Source organism: Colobus angolensis, unplaced genomic scaffold, assembly GCF_000951035.1.
Source record: "Colobus angolensis palliatus isolate OR3802 unplaced genomic scaffold, Cang.pa_1.0 Scaffold3, whole genome shotgun sequence".
Classification (NCBI taxonomy): Eukaryota; Metazoa; Chordata; class Mammalia; order Primates; family Cercopithecidae; genus Colobus; species Colobus angolensis.
The window spans coordinates 2,908,465-2,933,827 of NW_012116265.1; the positions used below are offsets into that span (position 1 = coordinate 2,908,465).

General features: G+C 44.8%; 1 protein-coding gene across 1 annotated transcript in view; it reads left to right on the top strand.

Moving 5' to 3' along the window:
* The window catches only part of TTC7B (tetratricopeptide repeat domain 7B), a 248,079-nt gene that overhangs the window by 144,990 nt on the left and 77,726 nt on the right, over window positions 1-25,363 (top strand). Inside the window, exon 15 of the mRNA XM_011949417.1 lies at window positions 23,236-23,352. Coding sequence (XP_011804807.1) covers window positions 23,236-23,352 — 117 coding nt within the window. The remainder of the gene's footprint in view (window positions 1-23,235; window positions 23,353-25,363) is intronic.

The window sequence follows — 25,363 nt, forward strand, 5'->3', positions numbered from 1 at the left end:
AGTACGGAAGGAAAGGAACGAGGAAGGCTTTTTTGTAGTGGTTGAGAGCACAGTCTTACAATGGGACAAGTCTAGTTTAGAACTCCAAATCCTTCACTTTTAAGTTGTGTGACCTTGAGCAATTCACTAAATCTCTCTGAGTCTCATTTCCTCATCTACGAAATGTGAATACTAAAATATCCATCTCAGAGGGTTGTGGTCAGAATTGATTTAGCTAGTGCATTTGAGGCATTGTATCTGGTATTCACCTAATAATTGGTAGAAGCTCATATTTCTATGACTATTACTACCGATACTACTAAAGTGTGTTCAAATATGGTATTTTAGAGTCCTTTAGAATTGTTATTAAATATTGAATAAAATCAAATGAATATTTGTTAAATATATCTAAAATCATACAATGAACGTATGTGTTTGCCTATTGTTAGTTTAGGAAAAAGAACATTAATATTACCTGTGAATTTCCTGTGTAGATTTATTTATACATATATACTTACACGTATCTTCAACATGTATATGTATTTCCTATGTATATGGATTTTCCGTGTAATATTGCCAATGACTTTTCTCTGTATCCTGTCCTTTTGCCTCTCTCCTGACAGGTTAATCACCATTCTAAATTTTATGTTAATCATTCTCTCATGTTTTTATACCACGTATATTGTGCTTTTTTCTTTTTCTTTTTTTTTTTTTTTTTGAGACAGGGCCTCAGCCTTATCACCCAGGCTTGAGTGCAGTGGTACAATCGCAGCTCACTGCATTCTCAACCTCCCAGCTCAATGGATCCTTCCACTTCAGCCTCCCGAGTACTGGGAGCACAGGCGTGTGCCATCATGCCCAGCTAATTTTTGTATTTTTCGTAGTGATGGGGTTTCACCATGTTGGCCAGGCTGGGCTCAAACTTCTGAGCTCAAGCGATCCACCCGCCTTGGCCTCCCAAAGTGCTGGGATTACAGGCGTGAGCCACTGCCCCCAGCGTGTACTCCTAAATAATAACAATTGTGTTTTGCCTGTTTTAAACTTGTGGTAGAAAATGGAATCAGACTGAATATGTCCTTATGCTGCTTGCGTTCATTGCTTAACATCCCTTTCCTGAGGCTCCTCCTTGTTGCACACAGCAGTGACTCGTTGGTTTGCATGAGTGAATAGTATTTATTGTGTAAATGCACTAAGGTTTCCTTACTTAGTCTACTGTGAATAGATATGTGGGTTGTTTTTAGGTTTTGGCTATTATGAACAGTGCTTGTAAATATTTTTTACAGGGCTCCTGGTGCACACGTTCAAGGATTTCTCTATGAGTGAAATGGTTAGGCCATAGGATGTGTGTATCTTCAACTTTACCAAATACTTCCAAACTGTTTTTCAAAGGGGTTGTGTTAGTTTACACTCCCATCAGCAGCGCCCAAGAGCCCTGTGGTTCCATACACCAATACTTAGTGCTGCCTGACTTCATATTTTTGGCAGAATGGTTGCTGGTAAATGATGTCACCTTGTGAGTTTAAGTTGCATGTCCTTCATTACTAATGAGTTTGGACATCTTTTTATTCGTCTATTCGTCATTCAGCTTTTCTCTTTTGTGAAGTGTATGTGAAATTCCTTCTTTTTTATTGGATGGTCTTTTTCTTAATAATATTTCTTTATATATTATGGTTACAAGTCTTTTTCTTGGTTATACGTGTTGCAGAAATCTTCTCCCAAGCTGTGATTTTGTTTGCTTTCTCTTCATGATGTCTTTTGATAAACAGAAGTTCTTAATTTTAAAGTAATAGAAAGTAGAAGTCATTTCCTTTATGGACAGTACTTTCTATGTCTAGTTTAAGAAACCTTTCCCTTCTTCAGGATCACGAAGGTAGTTTCCTAAATCATCTTCTAAAAGCTCTTGTGTGCTGTCTTCCACATTGAAACCTAAGGGCCCACCTAGAATGGACTGTTTTATGTGTATGTGGTATGAGGGAGCCAGTGTAATTTTCCCCGTAGGACATTCAATTGTCCCAGCATCAAACGCTGAAAAGATTCTTTGCCCTGTTGCTCCACAGTGCCACCTTTGTCATCAACCAAATATCCGCAGGTGTTTCTGAGCTTCCTATTTCGTTCTTTGGCCATCGTGCCCGTCCCATGTGATTGTCACTGTCTGGTCATTGTTGTAGCTTCATTATACGTAAGGTGGATCCTTCTCTGTATCCTGCTCTTTGGGTTGCCATGGCTTGTGCTGGGCCTTTGAACTTTCATATAAATTTTCAAATCAGCTCGTCAAGTTGCACAGAAAACTTCTGGAGACTTTGGAATTAGTTTAATTTAATAGCTCAATTTGGAGAGAATTGTATATTTATGACAGTAGGTTTTCTAATCCATAGCCATTATAGCTCCCTAATTATTTAGGCCTTTACAAGTATCTTTGGATGTTTTTATAAGTTTTTAGTAAATATTTTGCCCATTTTTTACTAGCCTTATTTCTAGTTACCTGAAAAAATTTTTCATGCTTTTGTATGCACTATATGTATACAGAATATTTTTGTAATCAAATTTACTATGTACTTGTCATGAAGGTATAGAAAGGCAACTGGTTTTTGTACATTCTTCTTGACCCAGCTAAATTCTTAGTAAGTCTAATGACATATATAATGCAGTTTGGAATTTCTACATAGATAATGACTTTTTTTCTGAGGTGATTAAAATTGTTTCTTTTTCTCTAATCTTTCCATTTTTTTTTAAACCTGTACTAGTTAGGACCTAGTAGTTAAATGAGAAAATTCTTTCAATGTTTTACCATTAAGAATTATGTTTAGCTGGGTGCAGTGGTCCACACCTGTAATCCCAGCACTTTGAGAGGCCAAGGTAGGAGGATCCCTTGCGCTCAGGAGTTCAAGACCAGCCTGGGCAACATTGTGAGACCCCATCTTTAAGACAGAAAAGAAAAAAAAAGCTAGCCAGATGTGATGGCGTGCACCTGTGGTCCCAGCCACTCAGAAGGCTGAAGTGGGAGGATCAGTTGAGCCCGGGAAGTCAAGGCTGCACCACTACATTCCAGTCTGGGCAACACAGCGAGGCCCTGCCTCAGAAAAAAAGAATTGTGCTTGTTACAGGTTTGTTTGTAGATACTATTTAAGAGATTAAAGAAGTTTCCTTCTTCCTGGTTTGTTAAGAGTTGTTTTTTTTAATGATGAATTGATAGCAGATTTTATCAAATGCCTTTTCTGTATCTATTGAGATGATTATGTGACTATTCCTATCATCTATGAATGCTATATATTAATTTATATTTTTAAATGTTAAACTCACCTTACATACTTGGAGTAAGCCCAGCTTGATTATGATAAATTAGCTTTTTTATGGATTCACTTTACTAATTTTTTAGAGAATTTCACGTTTGTGTTCATTTGCAAAATAGGCCTATTCTTTTCCTTTCTCCTTCTGTTCTTGCCAGGTTTTGGCATCAAGGTTAGGCCAGCCTCGTAAAGTGAGTTGGAGTAGTACTTTTTCTTTTTGCATGTTTTGGAATTATTCGTTCTGAGAATGTTAAGTTTTGGTAGAATGCATCTGTAAAACCATGTGGGGCTGGGTTTTTTTCCATGGGAAGATTTCTGATGCTTTTTAAAAATGATTATAGTCTGTTATAGACTTTAATAGATTATAGTCTTTTTTTTATTAAGCTATGTATAATGTATAAGCTGTAATATATATTATATGTAAAGATTTATCCATTTCATCTAAATTTTAAATTTTATTGGCATAAAGATAATTCATAATGTTTATTTTTCATATAGCATTTGTTGGTTAAGTTTTTTCAATTCTAATATTGCTTAATGCACTTTATTTCTTTTCTTTTCTTGAATAGTCTTGCCAGATACCTGTCTGTTACACTGATCCTTTCCAAGAACCAGTAACTGTTTTGTCAACTCACTTGTAGGTTTACTTTCTCTTCCATGAATTTCTGTTCTCATTTTCATTATGTTCTATCTCTTTTTTTCTTTAAGTTCTGTTTTGTTGTATTCTGGGTTTTTTTTTTCTTAATCTCTTAGTTCGGTGCTCATTCATTTTTTGCCTTATTTTCCGACATAAGCATTTAAGACTAAAAATTTTCCTCTAAATACTGCTGTAGCTGTAAACTACAAGTTTCAATATCTGAAATTTTTATTATTGTATAATTCTAAATATTTTGAAATTTCTGTTATTCTTTTCTTTTTGACCCATTAGTTGTCTTTGAACTGTGTTTTACAATTGTCAAATATGAGTTTTTTCAACTTATCTTTTGTTATGAGCTTTTAACTTCATTAAATTATGTTTAAAGACTATATATACATTTGAAATTGGTCGAACTTATTTTGTGGCCCAGTGGTTACTCCTTGTAAATATTCCATGTGTGCCTGAAAAGAATGTTTTCTGCATTTGTTGAGGAAATTGTTATATATTTTATTAGGTTAAGCTATTAATTATGCTACTCAGAGCTTTTTTGTTTTTATAGATGCTTTTTGTCTACTGAATCTATCATTTGTTGAGAGGAGGTATGTTGAAATCTACCACTGGGATGGCAGATTGGCTTTTTTTTTTTTTACCACATCATTACAGCAGTTTTTCCTTTCTATATTTTAAAGCTGTGCCATTAGTTGCGTATAAATTTAGAGTTGCTGTGTATTCTGGTACATTCAGCCTTTTATCATTATGTTGTAAGATACAAGGCATTTTGCTTCAGAGTCTATTTTGTATGATATACATATAGCCACATACATATATATATATATATGGCTATACATCTGTACAAATATGTGTGTGCATGTGTGTGAGTGTACACACATGTATACATATACACATGTATAGACTTGGACTATCATTTTCCATTCTTTTTGAATTTCTTTTTTTTTTGAGACGGAGTCTCGCTCTGTTGGCTAGGCTGGAGTGCAGAGGCACAATCTCAGCTCACTGCAACCTCTGCCTCCCGGGTTCAAGTGATTCTCCTGCCTCAGCCTCCTGAGTAGTTGGGATTACAGGTGCGCACCACCACACCCTGCTGATTTTTATGTTTTTAATATATTTTAGTAGAGATGGGGTTTCACCATGTTGGCCAGATTGGTCTTGAACTCCTGACCTCAAGAGATCTGCCTGCCTTGGCCTCCCAAAGTGCTGGGATTGCAGGCATGAGCCACCACACCTGGCCTCTATTTGAATTTTTAAAATATGTTTTGGATATACTCTTCTGCTTATTATATATAGTTTTTTTTTTTGAGGCAGAGTCTCACTCTGTCACCCAGGCTGGAGTGCAGTGGCGTGATCTTGGCTCACTGCATGCTCCGCCTCCTGGGTTCACGCCATTCTCCTGCCTCAGCCTCCCGAGTAGCTGGGACTACAGGCGTCTGCCACCATGCCTGGCTAATTTTTTGTATTTTTAGTAGAGATGGGGTTTCACTGTGTTAGCCAGGATGGTCTCGATCTCCTGACCTCGTGATCTGCCCGCCTTGGCCTCCCAAAGTGCTGGGATTACAGGTACAATCCACCATACCCAGCCTATATACACTGATAATTTTTTAAAACCCAGGCTTATGGTATCTGGCATATTTAGTTCATTTCTACTTATCCTAAATACTGATATATTTATATTTGTGTCTACCATGCTATTTATGCTTTCTATTTGACTTTCCTTTTGTTCCATATTGTATCCTCTCCTTTTCTGCTTTCTTTTAGATCTGTTATATTTTTACATTTTTTTCTCTGCTAATATGGAAAAGAAACATTCTCTTTTGGTTCTTCTTTAGTGATTACCCAAGAAATTTTAGTGAGGGTCTATTGCTGGCAGACTTTCTTAGACTGTATCTAAAAGTATATTTGGCATTACTCTCCAAAGAAGTTTTTCAAATTGGATATACAATTCTAGGCTCAAACATTTTCTCACAAATAGTTGACTTCTCACAACGACAAAAGGAGCACAAGTGATCTTACTCCTTTTGTCATTGTTAAGGAGTCAACTATTTGTTTACTTGTAGTTCATTTTAACATCATCTGTCTTTTCTCTCTGGTTCCTTGTAACTGCTGTTGTTACCGCTATTGTACACTTTCGCTGTGACACATCTAAGGGTGAATCCTGTTCAGTATTCATTGGGCTGTTTAAAACTCTATTGGTATTGTTTGTATTATTTATCATTTCCAAGAAGTTCCCAGCCATTCTTTCTTCATGTATTACTTCTCTTCTTTTTTATGTTTTGTTTTTTTGAGACAAGGTCTTGTTCTGTCTCCCAGGCTGGAGTGCAGTGGCATGATCTTAGCTCACTGCAACCTCTGCCTCCTGGGTTCAAGCGATTCTCGTGCCTCGACCTCCTGAATAGCTGGGACTGCAGGCACATGCCACCACACCTGGCTACATTTTGTATTTTTAGTATAGACGGGGTTTTGCCATGTTGGCCGGGCTGGTCTTGAACTCCTGACCTCAGGTAATTCATCCACCACAGCCTCCCATAATATTGGGATTACAGGCCTGAGCCACCTCACCCAGCCTACCTGTCTTCTTATATAATAAATAGCAGATCTTTTTTACTTAGTCTTACTTTTTACTTAGTTTTACTTAGTCTGATAACCTCTGCCTTCTGTCTCAAGCGTTTGGTCCATTCACATTTAGTATAATTAATGCTATGGCTGGATTCACAACTGCCATTTTCATGTGTCTTGTCTTTTTGTTGCTCCTCTTAATCTGCCTTCTTTTTGTTGAAAAATTATTTTTTAAACCACTGAACTATTAAATATCTAAACAAAAGGATGAAAAGTTAATATTAACTGATTATGTAATAGTTATCTCAGACACATTGTAAGTTTTTCCCAAAATAAAACTTAACAATGGGCCAGGCGCGGTGGCTCATGCCTGGATTCCAAGCACTTTGGAAGGCCGAAGTGGGTGGATCACCTGAGATCAGGAGTTTAAGACCAGCCTGAACAACATGGCAAAACCCCTTGTCTGCTAAAAATACAAAAATTATCCGGGCATGGTGGTGCATGCCTGTAATCCCAGCTACTTTGGAGGCTGAAGCAGGAGAATCACTTGAACCCGGGAGGCAGAGGTTGCAATGAGCTGAGAATGCGCCACTGCACTGCAGCCTGGGTCACAGAGCCAGACTCCTTCCCTCCTCCCCCAACAAAAAATTAACAAAGTACACATTTTTATGTTGAAAGGTGTTCATGAATTCTGATGGATTCCATGGATTCACTGTCTATTACATTTGCCATGAGAGCCCTGATTTTCCTCTTTTGCAGTACAGCTTTGTAGAAGATTCCCTTCATTAATACATTTTACTTAGTAATTTTCCTCATTGGCCCAAAAAGGTAGAAGGTACCAGGTGATGTTTGGAGCACATAATTGTCTCTCTCAACGGCAGTGAGACCCTGTTGGTCGAGAGCTTTGATCAGGCCCTAAGACTGTGTTTCTGCCATTGAAATTCATTTTTAGAAAAAAATATCAGGTTAAGAACTGACAGTTTGTTATTTTTTGTCTTTGGAATATATACCAGATAGTATCATACTTTTATGGTGACATTTAAGAACTTCAGTGTTACTGAAACGTTGTATTCTAATTCAGCGAGCCTTACAATGGCTAAGGAAAGCCACTGCCAGAATTTAACTTTCTTGCCCTGAGACAACTGTGGTTATGCACTTCTTCAATAGATTTCTAATTGATTTGAATTCTTATTGTTTCCTATTTAAATAGAACATATACTCACTCCTATTCATGTGCTCCCAGAGAGGTCATCACATCAATAGCACACTTAAGAAAACATCAGACGTCACCACAGAGCAAACCTTTCAAGATTACTAATATGAACATGAGACCAGGATGCTGTACGCACAAGTGTGTGAAGTGTTTTCTCTGTCCCATAATTATAAGACATCAGGTGATATTGAGACACACCCTCGGTCACCTGTTTGGAGTCTCAGAGGTCTTCTAGAACACTTCTGTCCGTGGCCTCAGCTCTTATACATGTGAACGCAGATTTTATCAGACAATCACATTTCCTTTTACATCAGTGGAAACTAACTGTATGGGAAGAAGTGAACATATATAACATTCATTCACTTAATCAGTCATTCTTTCAGCATTAATAACCACTAATGTTTATACCCTGCATTGTGACAGGCACTCTTAATAGCACTTTACGCATTAGTAACTAATCCTCGCAAGAACTATCTACGGTGGGTAGTTTTATTGTTGTTTTCATTTTATAGATAAGGAAACTGAGGCACAGAGAAGTTAAGTAATTTGTCCAAGATTATGCACCTGGAAAATGGCAGAGCCATGATTTCAACCCAGGCAATCTGGCCTCGCCGTCTGTGCTCATAACCACGAACTGACTTTGAAGCATTGAGTTTCTACCACGTGCCAGAGGCCGTGCTAGATGTTGGGGATTACTGCCGTGAAGAAGTCAGTTTCTGCTCCATTAGAACTTACAACCCAGATAAGCAGGAGTTTTATACTGTCTCCCCTGTTAATCTGCAATCAAAAAACTAGGAAACAGAGTTATGATCATTCTTTACTTGAGTGGAGTATACATCTAATTTTTAAAAAAATCATTACTTGGCAAGTGAGACTAATGTTTCTTTTTCACTTGGACACACACACACATACTCTCAGAGAAGTTCAGTTTAAGTCGAAACATCATATTGAATAATGTTTTGATTTAGTGATTAAAATTGACCAGGGGTTGTGGGCAATTTTTTTTGCCTGAGCTGAGTGATGAAGCAATGAACATGCCCACTAAATGAGCATTTGATAAGAAGTTAGACCACAGGGAAAGAGGCTGTTCATCTCATTAAACTAGAGAAATGATCCACTGATAGCTGAAGGATGTCTGGAAGGAGTGAGTACACAGTAACCACCCCAGCAATGCCAGTAGGGAGGGAGGTCTTTGGACACAGGAGAGTGGGTGGCAGCCTGGACAGCAACAAGGGTCACAGTGGAGTCGGACTTAGTGGTGCAGTAGCTTATTTAAAATCAACTTTCCACAACCCAAGCAAAACCAAACCCCATCTCCTTTAGGAAATGGGCAAAGGAAAGGAGTTGCATAGATGTTTCTCCAAAGAAGATATACAAATAGCCAATAAGCACATGAAAAGAGTCTCTACATCACTAATCATTTGGGAAATGAAAATCAAAACCACAATGAGATGCCACTTCATACCCATTAGGATGGATTTTATCAAAGAAACAAAGTCACAAGTGTTGGTAAGGATGTAGAGAGATAGGAACCATTGTGCATTGCTAGCGGGAATATAAAACTGTGTAGACTCAGGCCGAGCGTGGTGGCTCATGCCTGGAATCCCAGCACTTTGGGAGGCTGAAGCAGGCAGATCATGAAGTCAGGAATTCGAGACCATCCTGGCCAACCTAGTGAAACCCCGTCTCTACTAAAAATAAAAAATTAGCCGGGTGTGGTGGCACGTGCCTGTAGTCCCAGCTTCTCAGGAGGCTAAGGCAGGAGAATTGCTTGAACCTGGGAGGCGGAGGTTTCAGTGAGCTGAGACCACGCCATTGCGCTCTAGCCTGGGTGACAGAGTGAGAATCTGTCTCAAAAAAAAAAAAAATTGGTGCAGACTCTATGGAAAACAGTATGGTGGTTCCTCAAAACATTAAAAATAGAATTATCATGTGATCCAGCAGTTCCACTTCTGGGTTTCTGCCCAAAAGAATTGAAAACAGGGACTTGAACAGATCTATACACCTGCGTTCACAGCAGCATAATTCTCAATAGCCAAAAGGTGGGAGCAAGCCAAGTGCCTGTCAATGAATGAATGGATAAGCAAAATGCTGTTTACACATACAATGGAATATTATTCAGCCTTAAGAAGGAAGGACATGGCTGGGCGCGGTGGCTCACGCCTGTAATCCCAACACTTTGGGAGGCCGAGGCAGGCAGATCACGAGGTCAGGAGATGGAGACCATCCTGGCTAACACAGTGAAACCCCGTCTCTACTAGAAACACAAAAAATTAGCTGGGCGTGGTGGCAGGCACCTGTAGTCCCAGCTACTTGGGAGGCTGAGGCAAAAGAATGGTGTGAACCCAGGTGGCAGAGCTTGCAGTGAGCCAAGATTGCACCACGGCACTTCTATATGGGCAACAGAGCGAGACTCCGTCTCAAAAAAAAAAAAAAAAGAAGAAGGAGGGACATTCTCATGGATGTACTAACATAGATGAAAACTGAGGACATTATGCTAAGTGCAATAAGCCAGTCACAAAAGGACAAATAATGTGTGACTCTACTTATATGTGGTACCTGGAGTAGTCAAACTCAGAGAGACAGAAAGTAGAAGGGTGGCTGCCAGGGCTGGGAGGGGAATGGGAAGCTATTGTTCAGTGGGTGCAACACGCGCAGAGTACTGGAAAGGGAAGCTGGTGATGGCTGCACAATAGTGTGAATGTACACAGTGCCACTAAACTGTATGCTGAAAATGGCTCATTGGCAAATTTTATGTTACATATATTTTACCACATTTTAAAGAAATGAAACTTTCTGAGCTCCCTCTATTGACCTGTGTGACTGCAGGAGGGTTTCCAGCATTCGTAGATGACGAGGGACCCTTCTACCCTTGAGATTCTCTGGCTCTGGATCACGGAACCAATGTTCTTCTGGGATGGACTTGCTGAGCCGCGGAAGCAGCCTCCCAGCACCCCATGCATGTGGATGTCCTCTTTCTGTGAGGCTTTGGCTCTGTGCTGTTGGCCTTCACTAAACATAGATGCTTGTCAAGAGGGACAAAATCCCCCAAATGCGAGGAAAAATTGTTTGGAAACTGAAGATTTGGTTTATGAGGCAAAAGTAGAAGAATTGGAAGAGGACAAATGGTAGGAAAATGTATTTGAAGCCACATTTGTTTATGAGAGGATCCTCCTTTCTCTGGGGTTGGAGACAGCCATGTCCTGAGATTGGGAGTGGTGCTGGCCCAAACCCCTCCCCCCATTTCCACAACCAGTACTAGGCTTGCATATGACTGGTGTCCCCCAGTTTAAATCCCTATAGGATATTCTGCTTCCTTTCCAGGGAAGTTCCCTTTTCTAGTTTTTTCCTGAGGATGCTGGAGAGCAAGCCTTCAGGGCATCCCAGCCTCCCTGTCAGCCACAGTAAGAGAGCACTGGCTGGCCGCCCCGGGTTCAGAAAGCTGAGCAGCTGGGAGAGGTCAGGCTGGGCCAGGAGGGGCACCTTGGCGAGGCCCGCACCAAAGCCACTCCCCACCAGTCATAGCTTCCAGAAGGTTTATTTATTTTCGTGCTTTTCTTTCCAAGATCTCCAAGTTCTCTCCATATCTCATTCAACAATTCAGAGTATGGAGTGTCGTCTTCAGACTTCTTGCAGGTGTTTCCTGGAAACCTCTGGCTCCCAAGCACCTGGCTCCGGGCTGTCTGTTACAAACATTAATACCTGTCTGTGCAATGCATGCTTGAAACTTTTGTCCGTGCAGAGTAGCCTGGCAGCTCTTTGTTCATAGCTAAGCTTGTGTCTGCCTGTGTTTCATCGATTATCCATTTTGATTTCTACTCTACTGAGTTTCACTATCTGATAAGATGATGACCATACTTTCTGGAAATCGGCGATATAAGGTGCCTGCTGGTCCAGTCAGCTGTGAAAAAAAATGATCTTTTGCATTTTTGCATAAGGAAAGTTTACTATTAAAAAAAAAGAAAAAAAAAGGAACCTGAGAGCAGGGAAGAGAAAGAAGAGAATCTCCAAATTTATCCTATAAGTATTCTTGTGGGGATCCCAAGCTGAAAACAACTGGTGAGAACTGATAAGCCACCTTCAGATGATCAGATTCACTGTCCTTTAAACACTCCCCCAGTTCACAGGTAGAGAGCGCCTGCTTTCAGCCAGGCATGGTACCAGGCTCAGGAGGGCCAAGGCCGGAGCCACAGCACCGTCCCTGTCTTCACGCAGCGCACAGTGAGATGTGGAAGCAGAATCACACTGGAGCGTGCCACACCTCCGAAGAATCACTCACCTTCAGGGAGGAGGGCTGACTGTTTCCAGGCTCCAGGCCAGGCATGGACAAAAGTCCTGCCTTCAGTGTCCCTTGGCACAGTGGAATCAAGCCATGCAAAACCAAACAGCCCCTCCTGGGAACACTCTGAAGGCAGAGAAGGCAGGAAATGTAAAACAGGCCAGGATTCACAGGAGCGGCTGGTGGATGCAAGGATGTGCAGTCCCATGTGGCCCCGGAGCCCAGAGAGACACATCCATCTCTGGTCCTGGAGAGCCTGCCAGGCCCCTTCCTTCCTAGTTCCCTCCTGACTGTGCAGAAGGCATCATTTCTATATCACAGAGCTTTATGGATGAAGTCCATATCACATCATGGCCCAGGCCCTCCCCCTTCTAGGTCTAGGTGGTCGGATTCCCATTCTTTTGACATCTGCAGTTGTCTGCTGAACTGCATCCCAATGTCTCATTTCTTCACTGTGCTCCCCTCCTCAAACTGGGGCATGTGGGGAAATCAGGGCCTTGGGGGGCTCAGCCAGAAATAAAGACCGAGAGATCCTCCAGAGAGAAGGTCCTCTAGGAGAGGCAGGCTGGCAGAGCAGAAGAGGCCTGGGATTTGCTTCCCAAATGTCAGAAATTACCAAAAAGCTTTACAGTTCAGAGAGAACAATATATTTCTTTTAGGAGCCAGAGTAGTCTGACAGGAAGACTTGCTTTCAAACATGTCCTGTTCACATATGTACTTAGCAGACGGCTGTTTGACACTTCCTGTTCCAAAGGCACTTGTTCAATTCATTTTCCAAATCTGACGGTGGGTTTTGGGCCCCTCACTTGCTTTGCAGGCCCTCAGCCCTAACACCATGCGCTCAGGGAGCCCTCAGGAATAGCCCTGGCTGTCTAGACTCTCTGGCTTCGCGGATGGCACTACATGAAATGGCTCCCTTCATTAAAATGTCACTCACAGGGACTGGAGAGGTCTTTGGAACACCGGCAGTGAGGTTCGAGAGGGGTTTCAGTGGCACCTGACCAGGTCATCTCCAGCTTAGGTGCCGGCTCCTGGATGCTGATCTGAGTGGAGATTAATAGCTGACGTGGGAGCAAAAAATGAGCCAAACTGGGGTTTCTTGAGGTGATTTATTCCAGCTAACTATGTCAGTTGTTTGTTCATGCTAAAAATACTGCTAGAAGGATGGGGGAGTATTCCAGATTGTTGACACTTTGACTGAAATGAGAAGCAAAATGTAACTGATATGAGCTCTAACAGGAGCTCCTGCCTGTCATAAAGAGGAGGGAGGATTAGGACACTAGGAGGTGCAGCCAAACCACCCAGGATGGCCACGGCCTCGGCCCCAGCACCGCCACTCACCGCAGCCTCCCAGCTAAGATAAGGGCTGCTAAGTTCTGAAGAACGAGGTATCTCCTCCTCATACTTCGGCCCTGAGAAACTTCGTTTTGCTAAATAGGTGTGGTCTGGATTTTTCCAGGACAGTGGATCTGGGAGTCTAGGTTGGGATGATGCAGCCCTGCGCTCACACTGATGGGTGAGACTGGAGTGGCAGGAACGCCATGTGAGTGTCCCAGATGTGCCAGCCTCGTGTGCTGCGACCCCTTCTCCAGCAGCCGGGGACATTAAATGTGGTCACATGGGCTGGGTGCAGTGACTCACACCTATACTCCCAGCACTTTGGGAGGCTGAAGCAGGAGGATCTCTTGAACCCGGGAGTTCAAGACCAGCCTGGTCAACATAGTGAGACCCCCATCTCTATTAAACATTTTTTTAAAATTAGCCAGTCATGGTGACGCGTGCCTGCAGTCCCAGCTACCCAGGAGGCTGAGGCGGGAGGATCTCTTGAGCCCCGGAAGGCTGAGGGTCTTGACCCTCGAGCCACTGCACTTCAGCCTGGGCAACAGAACAAGACCCTGTCTCGAGCAAAACAAAACAAGATAAATAAAAGTGGTTAAGTTTCTAGAACTTCCTTCGTGGTTAAATAACTCCCAGACAGAAGTTCGCCAAAAAGCTCCTCAGGCCAGTGACTTGCCAGGGCTTCATTCCTAGAAAAGATGTGCTTAGGAGAGGAGTCATCTGGGTTCTTCAAACCCCCCATTACTGGTTCTGTTGGCAGCCTGGACTGACTGGGGCTGGCATGCAGTTGCGGTTTTGTAACAGAAACCAGGTACTCAGGTTTGATGTATGAAAAGCATATAGACACGGTTTCCAGCTGGCAGCCTGTAAGCTGGCATCGGCTAGCAGGGTTGTGTTCGGCCAGTACGCATTTCAACAAAATTTGAATTTGCTGACCTTGTGGTCATCACACTTGCCTGTTTTGGAAGACATTTGAGTTTTCAGCCCCTGGGGAACCCACAATGGGAAGGGGATGGTTACTCAGTGCTCTGCAGACTCAAGCAGGTGCCTTTTATGGGGGTGACAGTATGAATGGTACCCCTCAGTGGGCACACTGTGGCCTCGCCAGCTTCTTCACTGGAGACATGTGGAGGACCTGGGCTGGGCTATAGCACCTTCAGAATGTGATCCAGGGGACCCCTTCAGAAGGAAGGAGGCATTCTGTTCAAGACCCGGGCAATGGTGGCCTTCCTTTGGGGGCTTAATGTAAATGGTTTTTCAGAATTCCCACCGAATTTAAGAGCAAAATCATCCTGAAAAATGTCTTCCAAGACATGCTCCCCCAGTTCTTATTGGAATGAAATGAGCCCAGAATTTCTTAAGTGTGGGGATTGTGAGAACTCTTCCCTGTGAAGTCTTTTTTTCTTTTTAAAATCAGACCATGGCAGGTTAGGATGGAGAGTTATGAACGAGAGTGGTGCTTCGTCATTGACCTTAAATTTGCACATGAATCCCCTGGTGATCTGGTTACATGCAGATTCTGACTCATTGGGTCTAAGGTGAGTGAAGAACCTGGAATTCTTCTATTTCTTGGAAGCTCCCAGGGGATTCTAAGGCTGCCTGCCCTGGACACACTCTGAGTAGCAAAGTATTATTGGACCTCAAGGCCTTTTCCAGCTTTGGATTAATTGGAAACATCTATGTGTTTTCTGATGAACCCCAGTGAATAGCACATCAATGCAGCAATTGGTTAAGCTAGATGATCTAAGAATTGTGTATTTCCTGTGTAACCGTTCAGGAATTTGATTATTCATGTGACATTATTGAGGATGTGCATTTTGGGAGGCTCCATGCAGTATTTGGTATCTAGTGGGAATGGTCACATGAACTGTTCCATCCTTTCTCATCCCTTCCAGCTGTTGCCAGAGGGGCCTCGGAGGGATTTGAGGCCTCCCAGCTCAGGACATGCACAGCTGTTATCCCAGCATCATTGGCCCACCTGGCGGAGGTCAGGCCAGTGACGGTATTGATTTTCGGTGACAGTGACTCAGCCTGGGACCAGAGGCTGCTCTTTGCAGAGACAGAACACCTTCTGGGATTGGGGTGCTTTGGAAACCCAGCCAGGAGAGCAGTGGCTCCAAGAGCAGCATACGGTGGGCCCTCAGAAATGGTGGTGAAAATGAATCGTGGTCAGTTTCCTTCCAGCCACATGGGAACCTGAAAGGAATCCCTCCTCCGTGCCAAGGGCCTGGGTCAGTGGATTCGATGACATCCCTCTCCCTGGGCAGCACTGGGCTGATCTCAGACTCTCTGTTCCCAGCCGAGTTCTCTGGTTTCACATTCCCATCTGCCTTCTCCTGGTCACCACGTGCTACTGGCACATCTCTTTTGACTTCTCTTACCATTCGGATCGGCCAGTTGCCAAACACCTTCTCAAGTTAAAATTTCAACATACTTGCCCCCTGCCCCCCTCAGCCTGATCCGTTATTTCTCTTACCTGGTGATAGATGCTCACTTTCCTTCGGATGTTTGACAGCCAGCCCCACTACAGCTCCCCATCTGGATAGGCTCCCAGGAGGCAGCAGGAGATGGGAAAGGTATCCAGGGCCCCCTCAGCCGCTGCCCCACTTGGGCAGATCTTGCATGCTTTTCTGCACAGCCATTTTGCCTTCCTGCCTACATTCAGTAGACAAAGAAAGAGCAGGCCCCTGGCACGCAGAACCCAGGAGCTTGCAAACACAGATGAGCACAAGATACGAAATGTTCAAGGTTCCTGTGATTTTACCTCTAAAGCGGTTCCTGAGACTGCAGCATTCACGGATCACCTAATTAGTGAAGGTTTTGTGTATTAATATGCGTGTTTCTAGAAGATGGGAGGGAATTGTTACTTCAGTATTTCTCTGAACGTCTCTAATTTATTTTCATCAAGAGTTCTTCGTACAGCTCAGAATTCAGAAATATCTGCCCTTTTCACTTTATCTTTGGCCCCTGCCCGAGTCTGGGACTCACTGGGGTAGGGCCAAGGCTAAAACTAAACTAGGGTGTGAGCTACTAGAGGTGCGAGTCCAGTGGTTGGGAGCAGTTTCCAGGGAGTCAGTGAAGTCTTCCTGGGGAATGGTTTGAGCCTGGCCCTGACCAGTGCTGCTCTGACTCATTTCCTGAGGTGAACAATGGAAAGTCACGATGATGCCGCGTGCCGCAGAGCTTCCTCAGGGGCAGTTGTGTCTTCTTTCTGAGCCCTACCCTAGCCAAACATAGTTATTATTTCAAGAGTTGTCTTGAGATTCTTAAAATATTCCAGAAGTACAGTAAAATAGTATTTCTATGTGTTTTAATGAAAAGTAAACTTTGATTAACGAGGTCCTTCAGACAACTAGATTTTATATGCACCAGACTGTTGGATGAAAGACAAGTCACAAAACACACACGCATGCACACGCGCACGCACACACACAGACACACGCATGTGCACGTGCACATGCACACAGACGCACACACACAGAGACAGGCATGTGCACATGCACACACACAGAGATGCATGCACACGCACACAGACACGCATGTGCACGCGTACACACACAGATGCATACACAGACACGCATGTGCACGTGCACACGCACACAGACACACGCATGCGCATACACGCACAGACACACATGCACACAGACACATGCATGTGTGCACACACACGATTGGGTTTGTTTTTGTTTTGCTTTTGTTTTGTTGTTTGAGACAGAGTCTCTCTCTGCTGCTCAGGCTGGAGTGCAGTGGCACAATCTTGGCTCACTGCAACCTCTGCCTCCTGGGTCCAAACGATTCTCCTGCCTCATCCTCCTGAGTAGCTGGGTCTACAGGTGTGCGCCACCACACCCAGCTAATTTTTGTCCTCTTAGTAGAGACGGGGTTTCACCATGTTGGCCAGGACGGTCTCAGACTCCTGACCTCAAGTGATCTGCCTGCTTCGGCCTCCCAAAGTGCTGGGATGACAGGCGTGAGCCTCTGCACCCGGCCAAATGTGATTGTTCTTTAAAGAACTATGTATGAAAGATCCCAGAAGCAACAGCCGGTAGCCCAAATGCCTGCTCACCTGTAGCCCTACTCAAGTTTCAGGGCCATCATCTGGCCCAAAACTAGAAGTCCTGCCCAGTAGTGGTCAGGTCTTTCTCTCCAATTGGATTGTAAATTTTTTGTAAGCAAGGGAATGTATTTAATACCACTTTGTATTCAACACAGCCAGCACAGAGCTTTGCACATTTTAGAGTTTTAAATATTTGGCAATGGATGAGAAAATGTCCTGTATTTTCATTAGTGCCAGTAGTATGGTTGGATTTTCAGTCATTCCTCTCTGTTTCTTATTCACATGGATTTGGGTTTAAATTTCTATCTTCTATCCTACCAATCACTAGTGGTGTTAATTTGGGCAAATTACTTAACTCAGCCTCATTTGCAGGTTGTCGTTAAGAATCTGGAATTAAATATTTAAAGTATCTGGCAGCTGCTGTTATTATTGTTATTATTTTGCTTGTCTTCAAAGCAGAAGTTTCCTGGCTTGTAGCTTATGATTTCACAGTTGTGAGCTCTTGTGTTTTTTATAGTTATGTTTCCATTTGGAAGGTTTAACTCCTATTATTTAAGACTGGCTTCAGTGAGGGGTTTTGCTATTTGACCTGAATCTTGAAGGATGAGTAGATGCTTAAAAGGCAGAAATGGATGGAAAGGGTATTCCAAACAGAGGGAACAGCATATGCAAACAGCCAGGGTCATGGAGGAAAGTGAGACGTGGGGGAAGTTGACCACAGCTCGAGTGGGGGTGTAGGTGATGGGCAATGAACAAATCCTTTGGTAGCTAAGCATGTGGGTGGACAGGAGCCAGACAGCAAAGGCATTGTATGAGATGCTAGATTTGGGTCATCAGTAATGAGATCTGATTGGTACTTTAGCAAGGTTCTTCTTTTCTTCATTAATTTTCTGTAAGTTTTCAATGAGTCTATGAACAAAATATTCTTTTGAGGGGAGAGGGACAGGGTCTCACTCTTTCACCCAGGCTAGAGTGGTGTAGTGGCATTATCTCAGCTCACTGTAGCCTTCACCTCCAGGGCTCAAGCAATCCTCCCACCTCAGCCTCCCGAGTACCTGGGATTACAGGTGCACACTACCATGACTGGTTAATTTTTATATTTTTTGTAGAGACAGGATTTCACCATGTTGCCCAGGCTGGTTTTGAACTTCTGAGCTCAAGTGATCCACCTGCCTCAGCCTCCCAAACTGCTGGGGTTACAGGCGTGAGCCACCATGCCTGGCTAATATATATATATTTTTTAAATTAGATTCATAGCTGGGCATGGTGGCTCACACCTGTAATCCCAGCACTCTGAGGGGCCGAGACAGGTGGATCACTTGAGGTCAGGAGTTTGAGGCCAGCCTGGCCAACATGGCAAAACCCTGTCTCTACTAAAAATACAAAAATTGGCCAGGTGTGGTGGCATGCGCCTGTGGTCCCACCTGTTTGGGAGGCTGAGGCAGGAGAATCGCTTGAACCCGGGAGGCGGAGGTTGACAGTGAGCCAAGATGACAGCACTGCACTCCAGCCTGGGCAACAGAGCGGGACTCTGTCTCAAAAAAAAAAAATTAAATGCATGAACTTGTGTGGCTAGCTCACAGTCTCACCCTCGTCTTCTCTGCCCTCTTCATCATGTTGACAGTTAGACGTATTGAAATGTATTAAATGTTAACTTTTCACAAGTTTTTCCGTAACTTTCTTTTTGCCTCAGGGTTTCCTCAGCACATTGAATCTGTATCTTTGGGTGTCAGCCACAGCAAATGAATGCTGACCATTGTTTGTGTACTCTTCCTTTCTATGCTAATGTAACATATACCCAGCCAGATGTTTTTGAACAGTCTTGAAGTGTGTAAGCAGGTTTGGCAAATAGGATGACGAGCATCACTGCTTCTGTTTTCAGTATTGTTTTGTATCTTGTAAACAAGCTGAGGTTTGGGGAAATGATGGAAAGGCGGCAACTTCTGTTCCTGCTTTCCCTTGGGCATCCCAGGGAGTGTTGGCGACAGGCGGGGCAGGTGTTTCTGCCCATTGTCCTGGGCATACCTGTGTGACTTCTGCCCATTGTACTGACTACAGTTGTGTGGCTTCTGCCACTCATCCTGGCTGTGCCCTCGTGGCTTCTGCCCATTGTCCCGGCTGACCTGCGTGGCTTCTGCCCATCATCCCGGCTCTACCTGCATGGCTTCTGCCCATCATCCCGGCTGTACCCATGTGGCTTCTGCCCATTGTCCCGGCTGAACCTGCGTGGCTTCTGCCTATCATTCTGGCCATACCCATGTGGCTTCTGCCCATTGTCTCGGCTGTACCGGTGTGGCTTCTGCCCATCATCCCGGCCAAATCCGCGTGGCCTCTGCCCATCATCCCAGCCATACCCGGGCAGCAGCTGGCAGGCTTTCCTCTTTGTTGCTGCTGTGTCCCTGGCTCTTTTTCTCTGCCAGCCTCTCTTCATGCTGTTCCTCTTGAGAGGTCTTCCAAGTGCTTTTTTCCATCGTTTGTGCTCAGCCACTCTACCATTGTTCTTCCTGTCTGGTTCTCTGAAATCCAAGCCCACACCTTTTCAACTCCATATCCTGAGTCAAGTGTTTGAAAGCTGTTATTTTATGTTAATTAGAAGTTCTTTTTCCAGCCAAGAAGGCTTGCTCAAAACTGTTCCCCCAAGCTGAGGCTTAGAGACACACTCTGGCATTCTCTCCTTTGGGTACAGTTAAAGGAATCACAGTTCTTTGCTGTTAGAGGCACCCTGCTGCCTGCTGTGGGGCAGGCACCTCCTCTGGGAGGCAGGCGCCCTTGGAGGAGAGTTCTTGGCATGGCCCCCAGAGAGCTCCAGCCTGTGCAGCACATGCATGGCTTCCTGGACACCCCCCCCCCAAGTCCTCCGTGGGGCCTCCCCTTGCCGCAATTGCTTGGCAACCATTCCTCACCACTCTCGCTACCCAGTGGTGACCTATTTGGCAGCTTCTCCTTCCTTTGTCAACTCTCTTAGTTGACCCCAGTTTGGTGGGAGATTCTGGTGGAAAAGAACTCCCATCATGTTCTGGACTCGGGCAGGCTTCAGCAGGAGTCAGCTTCTGGTGTCTTTATATCCCCCCAGAGGCACCCTGAGCGCCTGCCATCCCATTTAGGCAGTCTTGGTAAGGCTTCCAAAGCATTTCCACTTCTTGAGATGTTTTTGAGCAGAAGCTGAGCCTTGTTCTCACATCTAGCCTCGCTCTTTATGCCCACCTGCTTGTAGATCAGGGACTACATCCCTCCCTTTACCTGGCCCTCATCCCATTTCAGGCTTCTGCAAGCCCAGGCATGGGGAGGCCACAGCCCTGGACCCACTGGGAGCACCACACCGCCCTGGACTTCCATTTGGAGGGGGTGCTGGGGGTGCTTGATGTGAACCTGTCCCAAACTTGGGCAGTGATGTGTTAGGACCACTTTCATTCCACCTCTCACACACGAAAAAGAGACTTTCCTCCTCTAAGGTACCTTTGAATGAGGACCTCACATCATGCAGAGTGAAGGAGTTCTCCTGGATGTCTAACTGATCTCTAAAACACCTTGCTTTATCTTCTGTGGTTTATAGAAAAAGTGGTCGGTGAGTAAACGCTGATTTAAGGCCCACTGAATTCAGAGCACAGTTATTGGTACTGGAGGTGAGGCTGCAGAGAGGCAGAGAGAGATGTCAGGGCTCTTGTCCTCAGGGAGAAAATCACATCCAGAAAGCAACCAAAGGGCACCAGAGCTTCGGTTTCCTCATCTGTTGAAGAGTGTCAGATACCACCTGCCTTGACAGCTTCTTCCGAGGACATGACAACGTGTGAAGTGCCGAACACAAGGCCTGGCACATGGGATGCCTTCAGTCAGCAGCAGCTCCTCCCTCTCTTTTTCTTCTTTTTATTATTAACAGCAAACATGAGCTAATATGGCACATACTGAGTAGAGAAGATAAAGGGATAAAACGTGTATTGACAGAAGACTTACTTATTTAAGTGGGGTTTTAGCTGGGTTTGGGAAGAATTAAAGAAAGATGTGCATGAGTGGAAGTTACAGTTGGGGACGTGGCATGTGTAGCCATAGAGTTGTGCCAGAAAGGTAGCATTTGGCCTATATTGGCAGAAGTAACGGGTCCAGTTGGATGAGATGGTGAAAGAAGAGTGGCTAGTTGGTGGAGTACCTTAAAGGACAAGATACAGGCCGGGCGCGGTGGCTCATGCCTGGAATCCCAGCACTTTGGGAGGCCGAGGCGGGTGGATCACGAGGTCAGGAGATCGAGACCATCCTGGCTAACATGGTGAAACCCCGTCTCTACTAAAAATACAAAAAAATTAGCTGGGCATGGTGGCAGGTGCCTGTAGTCCCAGCTACTGGGGAGGCTGAGGCAGGAGAATGGCGTGAACCCAGGAGGCGGAGCTTGCAGTGAGGCAAGATTGCAAGCAAGACTCCATCCCAAAAAAAAAAAAAAAAAAGGAAGTGGGAACAAAAATGATTTCTGGGGGCTGGGCACGTTGGCTCACGCCTATAATCCCAGCACTTTGGGAGGATCACAAGTTCAGGAGTTTGAGACTAGCCTGGCCAATATGGTGAAACCCCACCTCTACTAAAAATACAAAAATTAGCCGTATGTCGTGGCGGGCACCTGTAATCCTAGCTACTCAGGAGGCTGGGGCAGGAGAATCACTTGAACCCAGGAGGCAGAGGTTGCAGTGAGCTGAGATCATGCCACTGCACTCTAGCCTGAGTGACAGAGCAAGACTCCATCTTGGGGGAAAGAATGAGTTTTGGAGATCTTTATAATAAGATGTGTGAGAGCTGGGTAAGTCAGGGGACAGGGAGAACACAAGGAAGGAAGCTGGGCTCATACTGGGACTTTTACTAGTGGTGACAAGTCCAAGGGCCAGGAGAGCTGATGTCTATAGGCACCTAGGCTGATGTCCGCAGAGAAACGTAAGTAGAATCTGAAAATGGCATTACCCTGAGGGGCTGCAAAAGAACATTCTGAGCTTAGTGCCCAGAGGTCTGGATGGAGGGTGGGGCAGTTGATGGTAACAAAAAATAGGGAAGAGAGACCTAGGTGATTGCGGAAGGAGCCTTAGGCCCTCAGTAGCAGGAATGGGAAGATGCAGGAGCTCAGGGCCTGTGCCGGAGGCTGCCCTTCTTCATGGGACTTCCGTTCAGGCTTTTGAAGCTCACAGGACGGTGAGCATCATTGTGGAGGGTTATCTGTAGATATTTATATCAACTGAGTCATATCTCCTGTGTAATTCTGTAAATAAACCAAGTTCTCGGCCCACTTTGGGAGGCCGAGATGGGCGGATCACGAGGTCAGGAGATCGAGACCATCCTGATCTACATGGTGAAACCCCGTCTCTACTAAAAAATACAAAAAACTAGCCGGGCGAGGTGGCGGCGCCTGTAGTCCCAGCTACTCGGGAGGCTGAGGCAGGAGAATGGCGTAAACCCAGGAGGCGGAGCTTGCAGTGAGCTGAGATCCGGCCACTACACTCCAGCCCGGGCGACAGAGCGAGACTCCGTCTCAAAAAAAAAAATAAATAAACCAAGTTCTCTTTTAATGAGTTTTTGAGGTTTCATAAATAAATTGGTTTGGTTCTAAGAAACATGCTTTTAGTAAATTCCCTGTGTTCTGAATAAAATTGGCCACTCTAATGCTTTCAGCCTGACCACAAATAGTCACGTCGTGCTTGCATTTGCCTTAGTGGCGAGACTTATGCAAAGTAACACCTTGAGCCGGGAGTTCTGGAATCCCGCTTTCCTTGGACCACACATGTGGATAGTTTCTGAAATGAGTACAGTTGCTTCTGGGTCTAAGCCCACTGCTTGTCTTGTTGGGATGGGGATTCTGTGGCTTGAGCTGCAGTGTTTTCTCCCTTTGTCTCCCCACTGCAGACTACTGTTTTCCAAAGTGAAGTTGCAGTCACTCTGCCGGGGCCCAGACGAGGCACTCCTGACTTGTAAGCACATGCTGCAGATATGGAAATCCTGCTACAACCTCACCAACCCCAGGTAAGAGGCCAGCAGGGCCTGCTTTGCGTGGCTTTTGCATGGGTCCCTGCCTATCAGTGCCTTCTCTGATTGGCTTTTAGCAGGCATTAACTCTGTCACCCCTGTGCACCTCCCGGCCCCCAAAAGTGGCAGATGAGAGCAGTGGAGCTTCACACTCCATGTTTAAGGTGCTGTTGTCCCAGTGGCTGATGAAGCCTCCAGATCCTGGGTTTCTTTTGCTTTCACTGCCGTAGTGACCCACTGGGCTCAATTCACAATGGATCTCTATCCAGTTTCTCTCTACCACCCGTTTACCTAACTCCTTTGACAAGTCTTATCTTTCTGGTAATTTATGTATAGACCAGTCTCTTATATGTTCCAGTTGGGGTTCCTGCAGTAATATTTAAAAGACCTGCACAGACAACAGGCCACATGCTAGTGGCTATTAGCATGATAAAAGATCACTGTGAAAAAGTTAAAATCGTGACGCATACAACTATCAAATACACACATGTCAAAGATTTTATTTGCCTTATTAACTAATGCAGGAACCCAGAAAATGTTAAGACCTATTCACAGAAGAGTCTGAAGAACAGATACTCATAGGCAGGAATGCTGAATGATTTGCAAGTAGATACAAAAACAACATCCTGTAAGACGATGAAAGATACCGTTTGGGGTTCTTTACTACAGGGTGACATCAGTTGTCTCTCCCCCTCAAACAAAATTCACTTGCCTTATTATCAGTTTTCTGCAGGTTAATTTCTACCTCTACAGAGCTGTAAAGTAGCTCAGCCAATGGGAAGTGAGTCAACGGTGCCTGCCCCTTTAGAGTCAGATAACCCCAGGAAGGTCTGCTGGTCAACCCCCTGCATTCCACGGACGGACACCCAATAACCTATTTGCCCATTTCCAAGTCTTGCACAGTTTTCCCTTGCATGTGTTTAGATTAGTAAGTGAAGGAAGTCATGTAATGAGAAGGGATGTAATGATTCAACTGAATTCACACAACTGCTCATACACTCAGAGTATTTTTTACCTTCCTAGCAAAGTGTCTGTACAACTGATATGCTTTTAAGAGTCAGGGGCCTAAAAACATGTCACCTAAAATGTAAATGAGTACTAAGGGTGAGGTAGGCAGTGGGCTGGTGGCCGTGGTCTGCAGAGACCAGCAGGGAGGGAGGGCTACGGAAGCAGCAGAACAGAGATGGGGTTCCCTGTGAGATTTTGCTTTACAAACGTTTCTGCAGTTTAAAAAAACTGTTCAAAGTCAGGGCCCTGTTAAGGGGATGGACCCCCTGGAAACTGACAGACCTGTGACCCCAGGCCCTGTGGGCAGTGTACCTGGAAGGATGAGAACTCTGCCTGGAAAGCCATGTGCTGTCCAGCCCCTGCCCCGCCCTCCCCCAAGCAGCCCCAAGTCCCCTGCCGGGTCCCCCCATTCAAGCTGGGAGTCCCCTTCCCAGGCCCAGGAATGGCGCCGCGCTGTGCTGCTGGGCGCACCCGCCCTTCACTTGGTGAAAGGTAATCATGAGACTGGCCTCTTCCCTTTTGTGGATATGTTCTCAAAATAAAGATCATTTTAATTTTTTAAAAATTCTACATTTCTAAGTCTGGAAGCAAAAATAGAAACTGTCCATATTTATCTCCCCCGAAAGCCCCCACTCCTGGCCTATGAAATCTTCAGGATTTGGGGGAGTCTGCCTCCGAACCAGCTAGCGGGAGATGCTGCCCAGGCAGGTTGCCTCGGCGCCGGAGCGCGTTCCTTTGCCTGTACCCCCTTTAGAAATGAAAAAATAAACCCATCAGCTTCGTGTTGCCAATTTCCCCTCAGTTCCCCACACCTCTCCCACCTCCCCACATTCCCTCCCACTTAGCAACCAAGAATATTGAATGTGAGGAGAAAAAAAAATAGCAGAATTGGAAAGCTTTTTAAAAATACTTAACCAAATGCCTGGGCTGTGTCCATACTTCCTCCGTTTCCTGAAGGTTCCTTCAGGGCCAGAGTGGGGAGGACCCTGGCTCCAGGCAG